Source organism: Artemia franciscana, chromosome 18 (assembly GCF_032884065.1).
Source record: "Artemia franciscana chromosome 18, ASM3288406v1, whole genome shotgun sequence".
NCBI classification, from domain to species: Eukaryota; Metazoa; Arthropoda; class Branchiopoda; order Anostraca; family Artemiidae; genus Artemia; species Artemia franciscana.
Genome location: NC_088880.1, coordinates 34,429,050 through 34,453,519, shown reverse-complemented (window position 1 = coordinate 34,453,519; position 24,470 = coordinate 34,429,050). Strand labels below are relative to the sequence as shown.

General features: G+C 34.4%; 2 protein-coding genes across 21 annotated transcripts in view; one reads left to right on the top strand and one right to left on the bottom strand.

The window, feature by feature from the left end:
* The window catches only part of LOC136038918 (ctenidin-3-like), an 85,422-nt gene that overhangs the window by 29,429 nt on the left and 31,523 nt on the right, over window positions 1–24,470 (bottom strand). For 3 of the 12 annotated variants that reach the window (XM_065722409.1, XM_065722414.1, XM_065722408.1), the window contains 2 exons: window positions 12,816–13,032; window positions 2,883–3,611 (listed from right to left, as the gene is read on the bottom strand). In XM_065722409.1, coding sequence (XP_065578481.1) covers window positions 3,159–3,611; window positions 12,816–12,968 — 606 coding nt within the window. In that variant the 5' untranslated portion in view covers window positions 12,969–13,032 and the 3' untranslated portion in view covers window positions 2,883–3,158. The other 9 variants (XM_065722407.1, XM_065722406.1, XM_065722411.1 and 6 more) reach the window with 7 other exon arrangements.
* The window catches only part of LOC136038919 (keratin, type I cytoskeletal 10-like), a 97,036-nt gene that overhangs the window by 67,369 nt on the left and 5,197 nt on the right, over window positions 1–24,470 (top strand). For 5 of the 9 annotated variants that reach the window (XM_065722420.1, XM_065722422.1, XM_065722423.1 and 2 more), the window contains exons 2-3: window positions 8,350–8,375; window positions 23,554–23,869. In XM_065722420.1, coding sequence (XP_065578492.1) covers window positions 8,367–8,375; window positions 23,554–23,869 — 325 coding nt within the window. In that variant the 5' untranslated portion in view covers window positions 8,350–8,366. Of the gene's footprint in view, window positions 1–8,349; window positions 8,376–8,817; window positions 8,844–20,316; window positions 20,416–23,553; window positions 23,870–24,470 lie in introns of those variants that run through there. The other 4 variants (XM_065722427.1, XM_065722418.1, XM_065722426.1 and 1 more) reach the window with 3 other exon arrangements.

Here is a 24,470-nt window from a genome sequence, read left to right as displayed (position 1 = left end):
ACGACGCTTTTTGCCTTTTATTAGCCATAAAACTTACTTCTGATTCCTAGCTCCCTGCTGTTGACAGCTTACACCCCAAATAAACAAAATCATCCTTAACATGCAACATCTCCCCCTCAAACAAAAAATTATCATCTCTTCAAATATCTCCATTGTTTCTGAATATTATCACAACCGATTTACTAACATTTAATTCCAACTTCTTCATTTTCAGATATTCCAATATTATATCGAATAATTTCTTCAAATTCCTTGGTAATCTCAATTAAAACTATGTCATCAGCGAATAGAAGAGAAAAAAACTAAAGTTTATAACCAACACTACTGGAGCCTCTTTATTATTAATAAAACTCTGCCAAATCATTAATATACTAAGAAAAGAGCCTAGGGGAAAGGGTAAAACCTCGCTTTATTCCCATCTTACTATTAACTAGCCTAGAAATTCTAGGCCTAGCCTAACAATCAACCTAAATATACTTTATATTTTTAATTATATTAAAACGAACCTTCTGGGTAGGGCTAGACGCAACAATGATTCCATATATAGTACCCGGTCTACTCCGTCGAATGCTCCTTTTAAATCTATTAAAGCTAATTAGAGCCTACCCCCTTTAATTTTAGTGCACTTCCTAACCAACATATTCACTGTAAAAATCTGACCCATGACACTACAATTTTTCCTTAACCCCACCTTATTTTAGATTAAAGTACTATTCTTTCCTAACCATCTATCTAATCTACCAAACAAGACTTTACTAGAAACTATACTAACTAAATTCCCTATATAGGCCTATGTTTCCCTATAATTACTATGCTGAGATCTATTCTCCTTCTTGAATAGAGGCACGTTGAAAAAATTAGTGCTAACGCGGGAAGTATCCACACTAACCCACTTCCATAAATTGGCCGGTAATCTATCTATACCGTGGGCTGAACCCCCCTTAGTTTTTTCAACGCTTTTCTTACCTCTTCCTCTTTCACTTGATAATTCACTGTCATCTCCTTTCATAGGCATATCAATAAGCTCATACATCTTCGATGTATTCATTATAGTACTCGGGAGATTCTGCTCACCATATCCTTGGACCTCTACTTCAGGCTCTTCTAGATACCTTGGCCAACTTTCTACAACAGCTTCTGAATACTACGCTGAGACTCAGGGTTTGTCTTAAAAAAAATGATTGAGCTAGTGGCCTAATTTTGCTAGCTCAAATAACTTAGCAGTTCAAATAAATTTCAGACATTGTGGAAAAAATGAAACCATCCTAATACTGAGGAGTGGGTGTTTATAGGATTCCACGTCCTTGCGGTTGCTTCTATATTGATAGAACTCAGATATAATTAGAAGAGAAGTTGTCAGAACAAAGATCTTCAATTGAAAAAGCCATGAAGATACGCCAAATGGCCGAGAATTATGATTCCGCCTCACTTGTATGAAAATCCACCCACCTTTCTTTTTTTTGAAAATACCTGCATTATTGTTTCTGTTAAGAGGTAGTCAAAATCAAGAAATTTAAACACAAAAATTTGCCAAAATACAATCCTAATAAGGGGCTTATCCCAGATCTGCCTCTCACTCAATTGGACTATTTATCTTGGCTTTTTCTACAATTAGCCATAGCTTGATGCCCACAACTATTTGATTTTAATTGAATTAAAACTTGGAATAATGTCATATTTTTATTCGAGTTACTCTCTGGTCAAAAAATTCAGACTCAAAAACAAAAAACTAGAGTTCAGAATACTTAGTAAAGATGTAAGCAAGTTAAGGATTCAATTGTCCATGACCATAGGCGTAAACTACCATAACTACCATAGGCGTAAACTACCATAACTACCATAGGCGTAAACTACCGCTACATTACAGCAGATTGTCCACTTATGTGGTTTGGAGGACTGAGTCTGAGTTATCATCTTTGGCAGATAATTTTACACAATCAAAAAATTTCTAAGATGCTCTTTACAAGCATAGCGAGTATGCGAAATTTTTTACTTCGTAATAATAGATAAAATAATTCCTTATAAAAATAATTTCTTCGTAAAATATTTCCTTCGCAAGGTATAAAAATGTCTAGGGCGAAAAATTGTGAGTAACTTAATATAAAAAGCCTTATTTAATGTAATTATTTCAAGGCAAATATAATTACATACGAAGGCAGATACATTGTTGATCAAGGCAAATTTTATAGTCATGTACCCATTATAATCAAGACAAATATATTACTCATTATAAGCGACAGACAAGGTAGCCACATAAAAAAAAGGTGTTTTCATTTTCGAATATATCTCCAAAAATTGTTTGCGGTTACTAATAAAGCAGTCATTAGTTGGCAAAATTTTAAGACATGACTCAGCTTGAGCAAGTATTGAACCTTCAAATTGAATATTTAAAGAATTTGATAAATAGTTGACTTCAGCGAAGGATAGTAGCTAAAAATAATCTGTGCCTAAAATAGGGTTAAATGGGATAAAAAATGCTTAGAATTAAAGAGGCACAAAACCTGTAATACCAATTTATAGTGTATTAGTCTATTAAGCAAATATTATTTTTTTTTTTTAATCATAAGAAATAACATTAAAGCAGAACATAACAAAGAGGAAACTCAACTCTGCTAAAATATTTGAACAGGAATAATATAGACTTGAGGGTTAGAAACCTAATCTGAACATTTTCCCTACTTTATCACCATTCAATTCATCGTTTCTATTAGTGACTATTAGTGATAACTTGCTAACCCAAAAGCAGCAAACTCGTCATTTGTTAAGAAATTGTATATTATAAAAACAAAAATTCAACAACAGAACGAACTCTTATAGTTTTTCCAGAAGCTTGATCTCACTTAGCGATGATAACCACCAGAACTATAACCTCCACCTTTAAAAAGAAAAAAAAAATACAAAATCAAAAAATAAGCTGGAACTAGTGAAATTAGTTGAAAAAAAATATTTCTCAAAAAGCTATGCTAAGCATTGAAATCTGATTGACTATCGAAATAGAATTGAATCTTTTGATATTTTTGCCGACAGAATAGACTTCTAAAACAAAACAAAAATTACGCTTAGGTCAAATAAGTAACCCTTGTCGATAAAATAAAAATTACGCACGTCTGCAGCGCCAACTATGAACCGTATTACGTTAGATGATTTTTTGAGTTGAGCTATGTTAAAGCTTTAACGCATAAAATGTGGTATTGACGGATCAAAGTTAAGACGTAAGATATAACTGTTCGGAACTCGAGAATAATATCCTGCATAGAATCCTTGCGATATATTGGACCGACAGAGTAACGAATGTCCAGATAAGGGCAGGTACCGAACAACCACTGGTGACCAACGAGCTCAGAGTGAGAAGATGGAAGTACTGGCGGCATATGACCCGCGTGAGTAAAGGACGCCTCCCACACGATGTATGGTGTTGGACCCCACCCGGCATTTGAAGGAGTAGAAGACCGTGCAGAACCCTTGCTCGATATCTGGAGAAAGAGACGATGGGTCTCCGAACCACAATGAATGAAACTGGTCTTTCGCACAAGATCAGCCAAGCTGGAGGTCAACCATCGCTGCCCTATACGCCCATATGCGTAAGAGGGTCCAAGTAAGTAAGTTCGGAACTAAAAAGTATGGACAGTCAAGAAAGCATATTTTCTTATCTGAAAAATGAATTTGGTAAATGATACAAAGAGATAGCATTAGTAACCAATAGCTGGGGGTAAATAATTGCAAGATTTTTAAACCAATTTCTTACAATTTTAATTATTCACTTTTGTAGCATAAGTATGATGTTAATATCCTGGGGAAAAAGTTTTATTGAAAACCTGGGCAGCTTTATTGACAAGCCAATGGGCATCACTTTATCATTATCAAATAAATTTGAGTTAACAATTTTTTATATTAATTTGCTGTTTATTTGCATCTCAGCCCCCTACCCCATGTCAACAATATAGTCCTGGACCAATCATTAAGTTTAGTGATTTCGTAGGCTATACCTATCTGTCATCCCCAATTGGTTCATAATATCAATTTGAAACCAGAGAAAATCAGCGAACTTAACGTTTCACGTAGGGGGATATCCAGGCATTAAGCGGGTAGCTTGGGTTCAATATCAACTGAAATCGAATAAAAAAAAAACAGTATCATGGAGTTTCTCAGTCAAGAATAAAGTGAAAAGCTTTTCTTTGCTTGTAGCTAGTTGAAAAGAATAGTCAGCTAGATGACTTTACTAGTCATCACAATTTTCAATCACATTTTCATCACATTTATCATCACATTTTTCATCATATTTATCATCACATTTTTAAGCACAAGATAGCTTTAGATCAATATTGAAGATGAAACTTTTTTTTAGGAGAAATTATTTTTTTTTTTACCAGCACTTTTGTAACCAATTTTCGAGTCCGAGAAATATTTCAAGGGGGATTCAAACATAGATACACACATGATTATACCGATGTCGAATAAGTAGTAATTTCAGTAAAAGTAATCTGAATGACACCCCAAAAATAAATATTTATTAGGACCGATCACAAGAAAGTTTGATTAAAGAGTGAATAACTGAACTGAATTATCTACTAGTTCTACTGCTAACAACTCACTGCAACACCAAACCATTTGAGGCCGACTCAGCTACGTACGCTCCTGATACATCCCATTCATTCAAAGTACTCCTCTATACAGTCTCACAAGAAGTTCCAATTTCCCTTAAGACTTTCTTTACTACATCCTCCCGCCCCATTTGGAGACGACCTGTTTTTGTTTGACTCTAAACGTTTGACCGACAAAGAGCATCTTTCGCAATCTGTCATCCGTCATCCACATAACGTGTCCTAGCCATCTCAACCTTGCTCTTCTATAGCATTAAAAGCGAAATTGAACCATATTTTCCGTATTGCTTGCTGTTTGAGATACGGTCAGTCAGTCAGGTAGCCTGATCAATCCGTGGGTATTTACACTGGAAAACATCTTGCAGACCCTTCTCCATTTTTTGGAGCAACCACGCTTGTTCCGTATTATTTTTGTACTCACCAACAGTAAGTTCATAATACAAATTTGACGAAAAAATGAGCAAAACAGCACTTTTGCTGTTTCCAATAAAAGCAATTGAATTTTTGTATAGGATAATAAAGATCCGTCAAGAATTTAACCGAGGACTATTCGCTGTCAAACAAAAGGATGATAAAAGAAAACCTCAAGTTCGTGCATGAGAAAAACAAAAGACGATAAGGGCGACCTTGCACAAAAGCTTTTCCACTGATACACTAAAAATAGGAGTGGCTATCGTTGTATTAAGTTTTTAAGTTACGGAGATCTTAGGCTCATTCGATTCAACTCTGTTTTTTCAACAGCAATATTAAACTAATAGAGAACTACTGTTTTATATTGCTAGTTTTGTCAACAATGTGTAGATACAAGTCTTATACATATTAAATAAAAAGAGACAAGTTTTTTAACTGAAAGTAAGGAGCGACATTAAAAGTTAAAACGAACAGAAATTACTCCGTGTATGAAAGGGGCTGTTCCCTCCTCAACGTCCCGCTCTTTACGCTATAGTTTGACTCTTTCTCTCAATTCTACTTTACAAAACAGTAAATAACTTTAGCGGAATGAGCGGGACGTTGAGGAAGGAACAACATCTTTCATACACGGAGTAATTTCTGTTCGTTTTAAGTTTTAATGTCGCTCCTTACTTTTAGTTAAAAAACTTGTCTTTTTTTATTTAATTCCTGAACGTTTTTGAACTAATGCATGTTTGATTTTGGTTCTCCGCAAATGAATAATTAAAACGAAATTTGCGTATTAGTTTTTTTTGCTAAATGGCTTTCTCTTAGTTTTCATCAGACGATTTTGAAAAAGGGTGGGGGAGGAGGCCTGGTTGCCCTCCAATTTTTCGGTCGCTTAAAAAGGCAACTAGAATTTTTAATTTTTAACGAACGTTTTTATTAGTAAAAAATGTACGTAACATACAAATTAACTTATGTAACTAACTTCTATGTTCTATGTTTTTATTATCTATATGAGGGGGTTTTCCCCCTCGATAATACCTCGCTTTTTACACTAAATCTTTAATTTTGTCCTAATTCTTTAAGATTGGCCCCTGTATCACAAAGGCTATAGAATAAATACTAAAAATACTTTAGCGTAGAGAGCGAGGTATTTAGAAAGAGATGAGCCCATCATATGCGTAATAATCTGTTCGTTTTAAGTTTTAATGCTGGTCCTTACTTTCAGTGGAAAAAACTTTTCCTATTTATTTTTTCATTGTTTTTTTTTAAATAGTGCTAGAAAATCCTGCGCCCCCTTGGTGGAATTTCTCTTCTCCCATGACAAATTCCTCCAAGGGGAGATCCTCCTACGTAGCCCCTCCCCTCAACCCCTTCCCCTCTCCAACCAAAAAATCCTCCTGAAAAGGTCTGTACACTTCCAAATAACCATCACTGTATGTAAACGCTGGTCAAAGTTTGTAACTTGCAGCCCCACCCCCGGGGATGTGTGCCCCAAAGACATAGTTATTATTTTTTCGACTACGCTGAACAAAATGGCTATCTCAAAATTTTTATCCGTTGACTTTTGGAAAAAATGAGCGTGGGAGGGGGTCTAGGTGCCCTCCGATTTTTTTGGTCACTTAAAAAGGGCACTAGAGCTTTTAATTTCCGTTAGAATGAACCCTCCTGTGACATTCTAGGACCACTTGGTCGATACGATCACCCCTGGGGAAAAAACAAACAAACAAACAAATAAACACGCACCCGTGATCGGTCTTTTGGCAAAAAACACTAAGTTCCACATTTTTGTAGATAGGAGCTTGAAACTTCTACAGTAGGGTTCTCTGATACGCTGAATGCGATGGTGTGATTTTCGTTAAGATCCTATAATTTTTAAGGAATGTTTACCCCTATTTTCCAAACCAAGGCAGAAAATTTTTACAATTCTATTTTTTTTTATTAGAATTAAGTACTTAGATATTGATACAAACACTAATATTTTAAAACATATGTTATTCCTTTTTACTGTTAAACATGGAAATTTTGAACTATAAATTAACTCTAAAAACTTAAAATTAACATTTTAAGCTTAGTAACTTTAATAAGCCGAGGGTACAAAAATACTGCGAAGCGTTGGTAGTTTTTGGGTTGGAAGGTTGCATAAGACGGGAAAGGCTTCACTTAGCAATGTGATGTCACCACTAAAGAAGTAGATGTCATTAACTAGCCATGTCATTAACTAGCGTATATGAGTAGATAATCATATGCAGTATCATGGTATCTTAAAGATAAGTAGATGGCGTTAATTACCCATAGTGATCTTTCGTCCCATATAGAACTACGGTAGTTCATTTCAATGGAGTACACCACAATCAAGTCGACTGTGGTTTTGATCAGGTCAGAGCATTGAAAGTTTGCTCTTTTGTCAGCATGACTAAATGCTAAAAAATTGTTACTGATTTTTATACCAGTTTAAGAAATTGTTAGGGGCATTTGGACGAAATTAAATTTTAACTATCACAAGAACACCTCTGTCAAAAGTTTCAGAAACTAAATGTGAAGTCCCCAATATCCTTTAGCGACCAAACTCTAACTCTACCCAGTGACAGGACTTAAGAAAAAGTAAACGAGATCTTGGGAGGGGAATTACTCAGAGTAGCTGTGATCAGGGAGGATAAATTGCTTAAGATTGACAGTAGAGTAATTATAGTCAACTAAAGTTCAAGGTCTGAACAAACCCCATATGTGACATGTGGCTAGCCTAAAGACGACATTAAAACAAAAAATCATCTATACTTCATCGTGTTAGATTGTTACTTAGTATAAGTCATTTGCGGTATTTTTTCAAGTAGAGTTTCCAGCATCATACAAGTATATGAACAACACAGCTTAGATACCAATACAGTAATGAAAATTCCTATCTCGCCCATGAGAAGCCTTTAGTACAGAGCTCTGAACTTGGTGTCTCCTCCAAGCCCGCGCTCCGACGCATCATACTACAACACCATAGGCGGGAACGCAATTTTGTTTTGTTGCATACGTAGTGAAAATGCACGGACTTCACAGCTTAGACACCTACCAGTTTCCTGTCTCCAGCCGCTAGCATCGCTACCGCGCACTGTGTCCCAAAAATAAGTCGAGTTTTCATAACTGTATTGGTATCTAAGCTGAGATGAACAACCATTTTGGCAGAATTCAGCAAAAAAGAAAACAGATGGCGTTCATTAGCCATGGTGATTTTAATCGTAGATAATCACATATGACATCCGATGATCAAAGTTGCTGAAAGCAGCATCAAGACATATAATTAGTTTGACTGAATAGTGCTAGATGATCGGTATATGTCACTTTTTGATTTTTTTTTTTTTAGGTTGAAGATTTGGTGCTATGAGGAAGGTAAACTACATTTTTTATCAATCGCTAATGGGGAAAAAGAGCGTTTCTGAAAATCAAATGCCTCTCAAACTGAACCCAGTTTAGCAATTTTATCGATAAGTACTGACGGTTATTGTTCTTTTTAAAAAGTAGAATCGGTCTATCAAACCCACTAGTACTTTACTGTAAATATTTTTTGGTTTTTGCAGTGTAAGCACATCTAAAAGTTAATATGGTGGGGGGGGGGCATTACTCGTCTACAGACTGCTCAAAAGTGAGCAGTAACTGCTCTTGAAGAAACATTTCACCTTATCATCCAGTGATTATGATATGAACAATAGGTTATATCAGAGCAGCAATTACTTTGACTGAATTATTGACTAATTACGAATTTATTTGACTAATTATTTTGACTGAATAGTGCTAGATGATCGGTAAATGTCACTTTTTGATTTTTTTTTAGGTTGAAGATTTGGTGCTATGAGAAAGGTAAACTACATTTTTTATCAATCGCTAATGGAGAAAAAAGTTTCTGAAAATCTTCTGGGGGTAGCATTACTCGTCTACAGACTTCTCAAAAGTGAGCAATAGCTACTCTAGAAGAAACATTTCACCTTAGCATCCAGTGGTTATGATATTAACAATAGGTTATATCAGAGCAACAATTACTTCTTAACAAAAGCCTATTTATCAGTAAATTTATTTATTGTAGCCATAAGCTGCTGATAGGCTCATCGTTTTCTGTAGCTACCTGACTTTTTCCTGAAAACACTTCAGAAACATGCTATGACACCGTGTTATTAAAACTAAGACCAGTATCATAAAATATGCTCTGGAACTAGACCGTTTCATATATATATATATATATATATATATATATATATATATATATATATATATATATATATATATATATATATATATATATATATATATATATATATATATATATATATATATATATATTTACAGGCGGGGATTTGAAAGGAACTCCAAACACCTTCCCTGACTGAAGAATCACAAATTACTGACGCAAATTATTTTCTTTTTTCATTATATCATTATCCCCTTCTTTATCGTAATTTAGCGAACTCCGTAAAATCTGCGAGGATTTGCGTACAGTCACAAATATTTTTGACAATAAATTACCGTATATCTTCCACTGAACAGTGAAAAAGGTCATTAGTTGCCATCATGACACTGAAGAAACTACATGAAAATAGACATTTATTTTCCGTTCTAAGCAGTTCAAAACCGGTAGTTAGGAAAGCCATACTCAAGCATGGTATTGACAAGGAATTTATTAATCTCATATCTGAACTTTGTTTAAATCTAACCGAGGGCAATGTTCAATTGCCAGAATTAGTTAAGCAACGGACAAAGCAACATCGTTCCATTATACCTGCCTTGGCTTTCAAAAAGAAAGGACAAGATTTTAAAAGAAAACGTCTTCTCCAAGCGGGTGGTAGCTTTTTTACACTTTTACTGCCAATGACAGCAGGACTTGTAAACAGTTTTCTCTAGGAAAATGGCTAAACCATACAAATTGACACCAATAGAACCTTTCACCAATGATAATCTGGCTCTTTCCATGAAATATACCACTCCCCTTCACGTAAAAGTTCTCCGTGGAAATGGCATTTAACGTAAAGTGCACACCTCCAGACAGTTTTAACCTCGCTGAAAATCCTCCTGTCCGTCAAATTGCTTGCAGACGATTCAGACTGAAAAGTTCTCCTCAGAATTCTTTCATTCGAAAAAAGTTTTAATCTCTAATTTATTTTTTCGATCACCCCAGAAATGTCTCCTTCCGTGGAAATTATTTTTCGGAAATCAAAACACGCGGAAAATCATTGCTTGCGAATTTCATCAAACAGTTCATGGTAACAAACTGTAGTAAGGAGCGACCAGGCTCAATAGTAACCGAAACTCTAAAAAATGGAATTTTGATACCAATAGTTACATCAAAAGAATGGCATTTTAATGCTGATTTTAAATATATAAGTTTCATCAAGATTAGTCTTACCCATCAAAAGTTACGAGCCTGAGAAAATTTGCCTCATTTTAGAAAATAGGGGGAAATACCCCCTAAAAGTCATACGATCTTAACGAAAACCACACCATCAGATTCAGCGTATCAGAGAACTTTATTGTAGAAGTTTCAGGCCCCTATCTACAAAAATATGGAATGTCACATTTTTTGCCAGAAGACAAATCACGGATGCGTGTTTGTTTGTTTTTTTTTTTTGTTTTTTTTCCCACGGGTGATCGTATCGACTCATTGGTCCTAGAATGTCACGAAAGGGCTCATTCTAACGGAAACTAAAAGTTCTAGTGCCCTTTTTTAAGTAACCACAAAATTGGAGGGCCCCTAGGCCCCCTCCCACGCTCATTTTTTCCCCAAAGTCACCGGATCAAAATTCTGAGATAGCCATTTTATTCACCATAGTCAAAAACCCAAAAAACTATGTCTTTGGGGGCGACTTACTCCCCCGCAGTCCCCGTGGGTGGGGGCTGCAAGTTACAAACTTTGACTTCTGTTTACATATAGTAATGGTTACTGGGAAGTGTACAGACGTAATCAAGGGGATTTTTTTGGTTTGGGGGAAATATTTGAGGGGGAGGGTTACCGGAGAGGATCTTTCCATGGAGGGGGAAGAGACTTCCAATGGAGGGGGCGTAGGATTTTCTAGCATTATTTAAAAAACAATGAATAAAAAAAATATGAAAAGTTTTTTTTATACTGAAAGTGAGAAGCAGCATTAAAACTTAAACCGAACAGAAATTATTACGGATATGAGGGGTTTACCTCCTCGTAATACCTCGCTCTTTACGCTAAAGTATTTTTAGTAATTTCAACTATTTACTCTACGGCCTTTGTGATTCAGGGGTCATTCTTAAGGAATTGGGACAAAATTTAAGCTTTAATGTAAAGAGCGAGGTATCGAGGAGGGGTGAACCCCCTCATATACGCAATAAAAACATACGAATATAGAAGTTCGCTACGTAATTTAATTCGTAAGTTACGTATATTTTTTACTTATCAAAAAGTTCGTAAAAAATTATAAGTTATAGTTGCCTTTTTAAGTAATCAAAAAATTGGAGGGCAACTAGGCCTCCTCCCTCGCTCCTTTTTTCTCAAAATCTTCCGATTAAAACTATGAAAAAGCCATTTAGCCCCAAAAAATTAATATGCAAATATCTTTTTAATTATTTATGTGCGGAGAGCCAAGATCAAACCATGCAGTAATTCAAAAACGTTCAGAAATTAAACAAAAAATATATTTTTTTAAATGAAAGTAAGAAGCGACAAAAAAACTTAAAACGAACAGAAATTACTCCGTATTTGAAAGGAGCTTTTCCTCCCCAACGCCCCGCTCTTTACACTAAAGTTTTTTACTGTTTTAAAATGTAGAGTTAAAAAAAAGAGTCAAACTTTAGGGTAAAGAGCGGGGCGTTGAGGAGGAAAAGCCCCTTTCAAATACGGAGTAATTTCTGTTAGTTTTAAGTTTTAATGTCGATCCTTACTTTCATTTAAAAAACTTGTTTTTTTTGTGTAATAACTTACAGGCTTCACCGCACGGATCACGAATGGTCATTTTACAATAGTTATTTGGCTTTTCAACTATACTGAACAGAATGGCTATCACAAAGTTCTAATCAAATAACTTTGTGGAAAAAGGGGCGCGGGAGGAGGGCCAGTTGCCCTCTAATCTTTTTGGTCACTTAAAAAGGACACTAGAAATTTTCATCTCTGGTTGAACGCACCCTCTCCCATTCTTTTAGGACCATTATTTCAATACGATCACCCCAGGAAAAAAACATAAGAAAAACAAATAAACACGCATCTGCGATCTGTCTTCTGGCAAAAATAGCAAAATTCCACATTTTTGTATATAGGAGCTTGAAATTTCTACAGTGGGTTTCTCTGTTACGCTAAATATGATGGCGTGATTTTCATTAAGCTTCCTTAAATTTTATAGGGCTTTCTCCCCCATTACAAAAATCAGGCAAATTCTCTCAGACTCGCAACTTTTGATGGGTAACAATAAACTCGATGAACTTGTATATTTGGAATCAGCATAATAGGGTGATTCTTTTTATGTATCTACACAATCAAAGCTCCCTCTTTTAGAGTTTCAGTTACTATTGAGCCTAGTCGCTCCTAACTTACAGTTCGTTATCACGACCTGTTTGGAAAAAATCACGTATATGACAAAACACACTTTGTATTTTATTTTTCAGCAGGAGACTTACGCATGTCACAGAAAGAATAATTCATGTATAGCCTAGGGAAATTTATTGACATCCTAATTTTTTAAAGTAAAGGGGTCCTCCTTTTGAATAGCATGTATTAAAAGCTATGAAAAGAACACTAAGAATAATATTTGACTAGGAGAGCCTTTTTCAAAAAGATTAAAAATCTTTTGTTAGACTATGAATTCTCACTTCAATACTTACTTGGCAGCGGCAATACAATGGCACCATTTCCAAAACTTCCATAGCCACCTTGGCCTCCAGCAATAACAATACCACCCGAGCTTCCATATCCTGAACCACCACCGTAGCCTCCTCTATGAGATCCTCCGCCAAAGCCGAATGAGCTACCACCATAGCCTGTTCCCACAATCCCCGCGAGTGAACATCCAAAAAGAGCGACAACAGAAAACAAAATCACCTAGAAATAAAAAAGAAAAGATGTAGGCTATACATGATGTGTAAATGTAGTTCTAAAAGATTGTCCTCCAACAAAAAATACGCAAATTGCAGTTAATTTCAAATTAATGAAAAAAGAAAATAAAAATAAAAATCAGAAATATCATCAAATACACCAAAAAAATTTAAATGCCATTAAATTAAAATCAAATTACAAATATCGAATTTTCCTTGAAAAAGATAAAGGTAAAAGTAAGATCGAGTTTACTAACTGAATTGAAATTAAAATTAAATTTAAATATTTTAAAAGAAAAAGTAAAACCTAGTAATAGAGTTCACCAATTTTCAATTTAGATTGCCAATCAAATGTTGTCTAAATTTAAATAATTTTAAATTTCAATATTATTCATTCTATCCCAAATTTAAGTTGCGGGGTTTTCCATTATGTTTTAAAAATAAATGTTAATGATACTAAACATCAGGACACAAAAATATACTCTACATAATGAATTTGGAAGTTTATGTGTATCCATCTGTTGTACCTTTTGAAAAAGAAAAATCACCACAGATTTTTCTGAAGTCTGGAACATAAATGCTAGAAATGAAAGCTGTGTAACGAATAAAATCTGAATAAAATGGATATTTTAGCTGATTATTACGTACATGAGGGGGATTGCTCCCTCTTCAATAGCTTGCTTTTCACGCTAAATTTTAACATATTGTCCCTATTATTCAAGAATGACTTCTGAAACACAAGGGCCGTTTAATTAGAATAATAAGCTTTTTTAAAAGTTCCATTTTTTTATTTAGCTATTACGTTCCATTAGCCATTATGGAGGAAGCAAATCCCTCCTATACGTAATATTTTCTGTTCGTTTTAAGTTTTAATTTTGCTCCTTAATTTCAGTTGAAAAAAATTAATTTAATTTCTGAATTTGTTTTAAATAATGCAGGAAAACCCGGTTCGCCTTCAATGAAAAATTGAGCCAAAAACTCACAACGTAAAATCCTTCCCTATAAAAATCCTCCGACTTACCCCACCCCCGTGAGGAAAATCTGATCCCCTGAAATTTTTTGTCATGTTTCCCAATAATCAATACTATATGTAAACAAAGGGTAGAGTTCATTGCTTGCAGCCTTTCCCCTTGGGAACTGGGGGGGGGGGAGGGGTCAAGTAATCCTCAAAGACATTGTTATTAGGTCTTCCAACTATGCAAAACAAATTGCTATCTCACAATTTTGATTAGGCCAATTTGGGGAAAATTTATGATCCTTCTTCTGGGGAAAAAAAAAAAAACAAAATTCCGCATTTTCTTATGTAGGAGCTTTAACAATCTACAGTAGGTGGTCTCTAATATGCTGAATCTGATGGTGTGATTTTTACTGAAATCTCTAGAAGTTTTGGTGTAATCTCCCCTGTTTAAAAATTGAGCAAATTTTCACACGCCCGTTACTTTTGATGGTAATATTAAAATGGAGTCATTCTTTTTGAAAATTGATTCTTTCGATCGCGTGAATCACATCAATCGCAAAATCCGATCAAAATTTGATTCTTTTGATGCATCGAGCACAGTTTGTTGGCACGAACTGTTTGATATCTACACATTATTTGACACACATTTTTACGTAACACGTATTATGCCGTCCTGGCTGAGTGGTTGGCGCGCTGTCGTGGGAATTCTGTGTCCAAGGGGCACGGGTTCAATCCAAGTTGTGACCAGTTATTAAGTTTGGGACGGGGGTCAGTGGTGTGACTCTGTAAGCTCAACCAGAGTCAAACCAGCTCAACCAGATCAGCACCGCCGGTTTGGACCTTAAGGGTCTAGTGCCGTCTTACTTACTACTTACTTTACTACTACTACTACATAGTGTTACGGAAAGTCACCATAACCATAAACAAACTAGATGAGTTTTACATATTTTTCTAATGCATATCTCACATTTTTCTAATTTAATATTTTTCTAATTTATAAAAAATAAGAAGCTAATAGGCTTTATTAGTATGAGCTTGTTATTTTTCACTTGCATATTTTGACTTTAAAGTTTAAATACACTCATTAATTCCAAACACCAGGTTTTTTTTGTGGGATGCGGGGACACATTTCAAATATGGCAAACGATATGTGAATTATTAGAGGTAAAATAAATCCCAAAAGAGGGAAACAATCATGAAACATCATTAGGATTGGTGAGATCCATAACTCCTGCACCAACCATCACATGATCACATGAAAGAGGAAACGTAAATATCCCTCCCCCTGATACTTACCTGACAAAAACATAATTATTGAAAAATTGTACTATTATATTTTTTAACACTTTTCCTCGTTCCTGTCTGTGGAATAGCACAATGCACAATACATAGCACAATGTGCGCACAGTTGTGTAGAATGCACAGCTTTGTGCACAAGTGCCCACTTCATTTAAACCAGGCTAAAATAACAAAAAGCGGACATGTTGTGAAAGGCTTCTTATATTGGAATTTGTTTTGGGGTAGCGGGTGTGGGACTCTTACGGATATTATATATAGATAGATAGATTTATTCATACGAACGTGCTATTGGGCCATGATAACATACAACAAACCAGCAAAAAATACAACATCAAAACGTAAACTAGTAAAATACTAGAACTTGTTATCCAAGAAAATCTTCACCTACCTTGACAAAACCTTCCAATATTATTCGTATAAATAACAGCTACATTTTAAAATTTCCGAAATCCAATGTCTCCTCCCGACCTCCCTACAAAAATTTCCACCCACAATTAGCTTAATTCCTTACGTCTCCTTAAAAAAGATACACAGACTCATCCACCTCTCCCCATATAGGGCAAGTGTAAAAACCACCCCTCAATCTAGCCATCCCTACATATTTCCTTCCTTCTCCAATAGGCATAAAATTCCCCCTTACACATATATCCCACTTTAACTCTTCCAAACTTATTCACATTTCTAGATAAACTTCTTCGCATCAGTTCTTCTTGGCCTTCGCATATAGCCCCAAGGGCGGCGAGGTGCCTTCTCGGCTTGCCAAACCTGAGCTTCCTGAGACTCTAGGCTAGTAGCAATTAAGCTAGATACAGTTCCTACCATTCATCAGCAAAGTAACAAATAGTCGTTTCACATGGAAGCTATTAGAAATTACAGAAAAAATAGCAAAAATTCGTTTCTGTGGAGCCTGAGTCTTGCAGATCCTCATTTGTGCATCCCCAAGGCCAAAATAAAACATTGAAAAAGGGGGAGGGAGAAAAATGATATTCAAACTCACTGTTTTGAAAAACATATCTTCACCTAATCGGACCTCCTTCACAAATTCAGGCCAGGAAACTGCTCCAGACAGATTTAAATTGTGTCTTTTTAAGCAGGTTTCAAGGGTGGACCGTATTTTGAAACTATTCAAAACGTAAGGTCTTTGGAATCTCTGAATGAGGACAGTTCAAAACACTAAAAAAAAACGTCTAGCTTTTGTATTTATTCTCACAGATTCCAGTTACTGAAAACTATAGTCTTCAATTCAATTCATTGTAATCACTAATAAGGTCACTACTACATTTAACACCGTAAGTGAAAATTGAAGGATTGGACACTTCTATAAAGCGTGTATACCAAGTGGTGTGTCCTAAACATGTTGGAAGTTTGCAACTTCTGTGACAATGGAGCGTGAAACAATAGAAGTTTTTCTACGTGCGATATGAGGAGTGCTGCAAGTCAGTTGAGAAAGTTGACCTGCTGCAAATACACCAGGGGGCAAATAGTCAGCAGCCCCTCGTAAACACAGCAAATTTAAAGTAATTATTATTCTAAATATACTGGTTTCAACGATGATGGTAGTCATTAAACCCACGCCCTAACTGGGGTATGCTAGAAAAATTCGCTGTAAACATTTAGAGTAAGCTTAGCCTAAAAAGAGAAAAAGAAAATTCACACTGGTTCTACATATTTAAACTCCAGTTAATACAAACGGCCTAAATTTGCTGAATTTTCACACGTTTCAGCATAATAAAATTGAGAAAAATCCTTCTAAGCAATGATATGGCCATTTTTATTTATAAATGGTTAGAAATTACCCAAACAATAATGTGCTAATTACGTCGTTTTATTGTTTAATGTTAGTATGTTGATATGTTGGATTCGCGTACGCAATGTTGTTAGTATGTTGGATTATGTTCCTTAGTATGTTGGATTCGCGCCTTCAGGACCAGCAGATTCAGGTTTGGCTCAATGGTGCTGAGAAGTCTGGTACTCTAAGATTTTTCGAGCAGAGTAAAGTACTTTATACGTTCGTTGTTTTCTGGAAAACTGGGTTAGACAAACAAAAATAGGTGGCAGTCCACGTTGCTGATGTAGGGTGCTATTTGTCTCCCAGTTTTCTGTTCTCAGGTTTCCGGTCGATTTTTGCTATAGTTAATAAAAACTTTCCACAAAAGAAGTTTTCCGAAGAAAACTAAAGGCCATATTAACCTTGAGATGAGAAGAAATAGAAACCTACAACTATCTAAACGCAAAACGGCCAGAAATAACTATTAAATAATAAATGAAACCCCAAACGAATCGAAATGAAGTAAGCAATCATAGCAAAAAAACATACAACAAGTACTAATATAAATGAATGAATAAATCTTAAAACGAGTAAAGCTTAAGTTGAATATGCAAATAGAGCTTCAAACAAACAAAAATATTTTTTCATTGAAGCATAAATGAAACCCAAAACGAACATAAATTAAATAAACAATTATAGCAAACAAACATACAATAGGTACTGATATAAATGAGTAAATAAATCGTAAAAAAGTGAAAGTTAAACTGAATACGCAAATCAAGCTTAAAACGAACAAAAATCTCTGCAAACAAGAGCTTGGGTTTTGCCTCCTAATCTCACTGTAAAAGTCTAAAATCTACTGCGTCATTGGCACTTTACTGAAAACGAATTATATACAAATATTTTCTTTTCCAGTTATTGCAGCATTGGATATGAAAACAAAATTACACTGAAATAAAATATTGAACTGATGATCTTTTAACAGTTAATAGCATCATATATCAAACATACAGTTTGATTTTATTTGTACTTTCCAAGACATTTCACGGCACATGTAGTTTTCAGTAAAGCACCAATGACGCAGTAGGTTTTAGACTTTGACAGTGAGGAACAAATAAATTTTCAAATTGGGATAAATCCATTTATTTGGAAAAAAAACAGTGAAACACAGTGAAAAAAAAATAGGTACACAAGCCCAGATATTTCGATCACATATGCAGCGATAGTCATCAGTAGAATTACTGAAATAATATAACTGAAACTAGCATATTTATACAAAAAACATAAGTAGCTTTTCGGGTCATTCACAAAATAATGAACTTCCAGATTATTCACTCGATTATTTTCAGAGAAAGTTCACTGAAAAGGTTCATTCAAAGTCTTGATGGAAATTTCCTTAAAAATTTGATGGAAATTTACATCAAGACTTTGAATGGACTTTTTCAGTGAACTCTCTCTGAAAATAATCAAGTGAATAATCCGGAAGTTCATTATTTTGTGAATAACCCGAAATTTTTTTTTTTATAAATATGCTAGTTTCAGTTATATTATTTTAGTATTTCTACTGATAACGATCGCTGCATATGTGATAGAAATATCTGAGCTTTTGTACCTGTTTTTTTCACTGTCTAATTAAATGGATTTATCCCCATTTGAAAATTTGTTTAAAGGCAGTGTGGTCTAAGAAGAATACCTAATTTAAGATGTTACATCGAAAATTTTACAGCGAGAGAAGGAGGAAACCTAAACTCTTAGTTGCTGCTAAATTCGAGGTGTATGTTGAACTGCGTTTCTTTATGAACAAAAAAATCTAAGCCCCCCCCCCTCCCCTGCAAAAAATGTAAATCCAAAAATTGCACGTCCCAAAATAATTCTGTTCCAAAATAGGTCTAAAAAAGTTCCTTCCAAAAAATGTGTAATCCAAAAAAAAAATTGTCACTACAAGCATTATTTCTCTAATGGAAAAAACACAACTGATATATTTATGTCATCTTCATTTTTTTTTTAAATATCACAAGTGAATAGTTGTTACAATTATATTTAATGTGATTTGAAGACATGGAAATTTTTTTTAAAAATTCAAAGTTATAAAAAATGAGGAGGGGTATTGGGGCCCTGGCGAAGGACTTGAGGTCCCAGAGGGAGACTCAGGGCCCTAGAAAGGGTTCATGGGGCCCTGGATGGGAATATTGGGACCCAAACTCATGCGCTAGCCCAGTAATGGAAAACTGATGTGGTCAGGACCAGTACATTACAAAAAGGATACCTGGCCGGTTATGCTCATTACAATTTTGCTGATCAAAACAAGCTTCATTGACCATCAAAAGAATATGTCTGTCCAGCAATTATCTCAAATCACCATGGTGTACATATTCACGGAATTATGCCAAAACAGTTGCCCGTCAAAAAATCATTAAAAACATTTACCCTATATCTAATTGAGAAATTAACTGCGCGCTTAACTTGTTATTATATTGTGACCCTTAACATCAGTTGGCCAGGGCCCCAGAAACAATACATTGATTACCAAAAATGTATTTTTAAGAACATAATATTATCAATGACTTTTTAGCTCAATCGAGTAACCTGCCATTCTTTTACCAAAGTAAATCATGGGTCTCACGCTCGAGTCCTATACCAGACATAAATTTCATAAAATCACTGGAAAACTGCTTAGAACCTAAAAAATGTGTCGTTGGAAAAGAAAACATGTCACCATCTATAACTGTAGTTAACAATAACACCATCTAAGATTCTGTGCTGTTTAGATAGCAGCATTTGATGACCCCCTTCTGTTCGGTCTTTTAAAAAAGTTCCGTTACCAGGGATCGAAGGGGGTGAGCTCTGTTTAAAGTGCATAACCCAATCATGGGTATATATATATATATATATATATATATATATATATATATATATATATATATAAGAATTGATTACCGTTAAGGGTTTTCACTCAATTATCTATGATAGATTTGATTATTCCCGAAATATATCGTTTAGGCAATTTTACGCAAAATATGTGAATGAAAATCAGGGTTTTCTTTTAATATGCAGCAAAAACAAATTTACTAGAAGCAAATGTTTTGGTTTTAAATTTGGAAAACATATTTCAGCCATTCCAAAACATTTTGAGTGAAACGCGCCGACTCCTGAAAAACAAAGCTTGTCAGCTTCGCTGGTTTGATTGGTTGCGTGAATGCGAATTTTGAATTAGCTAGCTGAACACAAAAATTTCAATTAACGAACACAAAGAATGTCACCTTTGAAATTTGTATAAAATGGGCAGTAATTTAGCTTGTGATATCAGTTACCTCAAGTTGACCATTAATAAAATTTCAATTGAGTAAACCATGTTCAACAAAAAGGTGAGTTTAAATAAATTTAAAGGTTTCAAAATCAATTGTTGCTTAATTTTCGGAACTGAATAATTCTATTTCTTTCATGTTGTTTCATGTCTAATAGAAAAACTTACTTTCTTTGCGAGAGAATACATAATTTGGGATTTAGGAATGTGGGCATCTTTGTTTCTTTCCAGGGGTGATAGAAACGATAGTCCTAGAACATTGGAAGAAAGCTAACTAGAAAGGAAATGGAAAATTCTACTTATAGTTTGAAGTAGGAAAAATAAAAATAAATTTGTCACAGAAAAATTAGCCTTTTCTGCCAATTTTTGGAAAAAAACGACAATACTTACATTAGTTACATTTAAATAAGTTTTTCCCTTTGAAGCTTAATAGAAATATCCATAGTAGTGCATAGCTAAGTATCAGCTGCTATGAGAGAGCCCAAATGGATCTTCGGGTAGGTGGATGAATGCTTGAACCCTCAAAAAGTATGCTTTATGCCTAAATTCCATTACTCTCCGTGAGCCTTCTGTTAAATGGAAAAGGAGATTTTTAGAAAGAGGAGTTGGGCATAAATTAACCTTGAATTCCCCTTGATTTCAGGGAAGATTTTTTTAACACTTGTGCAATATTGCATTTTGAGGGAAAGGAGATTACGCTCTTCTTGTTGCATATAATATTTTTCAAGAGGATAGAAATTATGGCGATGAAATTACATGCAACAAGAAGAGCGCAATCTCCTTTCCCTCAAAAAGCAATATTGCATAAGCAATATTGAAAAAAATCAATATCAGCAATATTCAAAATATATTTTATATATTTATATATAAAATTTAATATATATATATATATATATATATATATATATATATATATATATATATATATATATATATATATATATGTACATATATATATATATATATATATATATATATATATATATATATATATATATATATATATATATATATATATATATATATATATATATATATATATATGTAAAATTTATATAAGATAATAAACAACAAATAGAGATAAGACTCCAAAACCTCAAACGAGACTACGGCCAGTAGAGAGGAAAGACTAAAACAACGCGGATATTTCGCCTGTATCCAAACTAGGCGTCCTCAACACAAGACAAAAAAAAAACGCTAAACTAAAAACAGATAAAACCACCACCAATAATAATAATAGGAACTCAGTTGCTTTGATGTTCTCATTGAAGTAACTCGAATAGCTTCTTTTCCCTAAGTGGATCAGTAGCGGCAATTGCATTTATTATTATTGGTTGCGGTTTTATTTGTTTTTAGTTTAATGTTGTTTTTTTTATCTTGTGCTGAGGACGCCTAGTCTGGATACAGGCAAAATCTCCGCGTTGTTTTAGTCTTTCCTCTCTACTGGCCGTAGTCTCGTTTGAGGTTTTCTTTTGTTTATTGTCATGTCTGGCCAGTTCGGCTTAAGAACTTTCATATATAAGATGTATATTGATAAGAATTGATGATAGAAATTATAGATGATAAGATGATAATAAGACGATATAGATGATAAAAGATGATAAGATAATATAGATGATAAGAATTATAGATGACAGGAATTGAGAAGAGGATAGAAATTATGGCGATGAAATTCAAAATAGGTATAAGCCCTAAGGGCATTATCGGTAATTTTATATTTTATTTATATGTATATAAGCTTTATATATAAACATATAAAATATATTTTATATACTACCAATATTAATTTTTCTCAATATTGCTTTTTGAGGGAAAGGAGATTGCGCTCTACTTGTTACATATAATATTTTTCTATGTAACGTGAAAAATCTCATTCACATGCCTATTAGCACAAAGGTAAAGAGGAGAGAAAGAAGATCTCAAACGTAGCAAGAAAAGTTGTCAGATGAGGGAGGTTTAAGTGTTATTTAAATAAGGATATTTCTCATTTTTTGAAATAGCACAAAGGTAAAGAGGAGAGAAAGAAGATCTCAAACGTAGCAAGAAAAGTTGTCGGATGAGGGAGGTTTAAGTGTTATTTAAATAAGGATATTTCTCATTTTTGAAATAGCACGAAGGTAAAGAGGAGAGAAAGAAGATCTCAAACGTAGCAAGAAAAGTTGTCGGACGAGGGAGGTTTAAGTATTATTTGAATAAGGATATTTCTTTTTGAAATAGCACAAAGGTAAAGAGGAGAGAAAGAAGATCTCAAACGTAGCAAGAAAAGTTGTCGGACGAGGGAGGTTTAAGTGTTATTTAAATAAGGATATTTCTCATTTTTGAATTAGCACGAAGGTAAAGAGGAGAGAAAGAAGATCTCAAACGTAGCAAGAAAAGTTGTCGGACGAGGGAGGTTTAAGTATTATTTGAATAAGGATATTTCTTTTTGAAATAGCACAAAGGTAAAGAGGAGAGAAAGAAGATCTCAAACGTAGCAAGAAAAGTTGTCGGACGAGGGAGGTTTAATTGTTATTTAAATAAGGATATTTCTCATTTTTTGAAATAGCACAAAGGTAAAGAGGAGAGAAAGGAGATCTCAAACGTAGCAAGAAAAGTTGTCGGATGAGGGAGATTTAACTGTTATTTAAATAAGAATATTTCTCATTTTTCATTGAATTCTTTGCTTAATTTGTTCTTGCGAAATCGGAATGAGAGAAATATGAACTGAGAAGAGGATAGAAATTATGGTGATGAAATTCATAACAGGTATAAGCCCTAAGGGCGTTATCGGTAAAATGTAAAATTTCACATTTTTATTCGGAAACCAAGGTTTCCTCCCTTGTTCGAAAATCAGGCAAATTCTCTTAGGGTCCCAGCTTTTTCTTGGTAACTTTAAACTTGATGAATTTTGTGTGTTTGGAATCAAACAGATCATGGTAACAAACAGTTAGTATGAAATGACTCGAAATATTAGGAACCAAAACTCTAAAAAAAAAGTATATTTAATAACAATTAATTCTTCTCAATAATAATAAACTTTTTATAATGACTCCAAATATATTACATTAATTAAGTTAAAAATTACTCATCAAAGGCTGCGAAATAGAGATAGTTTTTTTAATTTTTGAAAAAGAAAGAAACACCCGCAAAAGTCAAAGTGACCTTAATCAAAACCACACCATTATAAACAGCATATCAAAGAACTCTAATGTCCTTCTAGATTTTTGCCATCTATATCTCCTCCCTTCTGGGATGTACACTTGCTGGCACTAGTTCTGGCTATGGAGGTGGCGGTGGCTCTTTTGGATTCAGTGGTGGTCATGGTGGAGGATCTATTGGAGGCTATAGTGGCAGTTCATCCGGTGGATCATTTGGTCCGTCATTTGGCTTTGGCGGTGGCAATGCAGGAGGATCATATGGATTTGGTGGAGGCTATGGTGGCAGCTCATCTGGTGGATCATTTGGTTTTGCTGGAGGTCATGGTGGTGGTTACGGTGGTGGAGGAGCAATTGTTGTAATTCCTCCAAGTGGCTATGGTAAGTTTTTTTTGTTTTGGAATATATTCTTATGAAATACAGGCCTGTACTACACAATTATCAATACAAATAATTCAAAATTAATCTGGAGGGTATTTTAAAACAAATCAAAAATACATTCCTCCATTAATAATAAATTTTTAAAGAAACACATTCTGACGTCTTAAGTAAAGACCCATACACGGTAAAATATTTTCTCGAATTTACAAAGAACAACATGTTCAAGAATTCGATAAGATTTTAATAAATATTAGGAATAAAGCTTACAACCAGAGGTTAAGAACATTAATCATGGGGGTTAAGAACCCCCACTGTTGCTTGTTGCTGCTAAGGAGCATAGTTTTAGTTTTTGACTGATGCTGGGTGCTTTTGGGAGGGTAAACCCTTTTGTCATCAGGTGTTTAATATTTTGGTTTGACTCGGCTTGTTTTTGGTAACATTTTTTGGTTCTATCAACCTCCTTTTCTGTTACTGTAAAGGTGTTAGATCCCTTCTTAGATCCACCTTCAATCGATGTTGTTCTTTTTTTCAGTAAAACTTCGCCAACCTTTTGACAACCCACATGATCGTGTTCCTTTTGATTTGTTCCTTTTGACAGGCA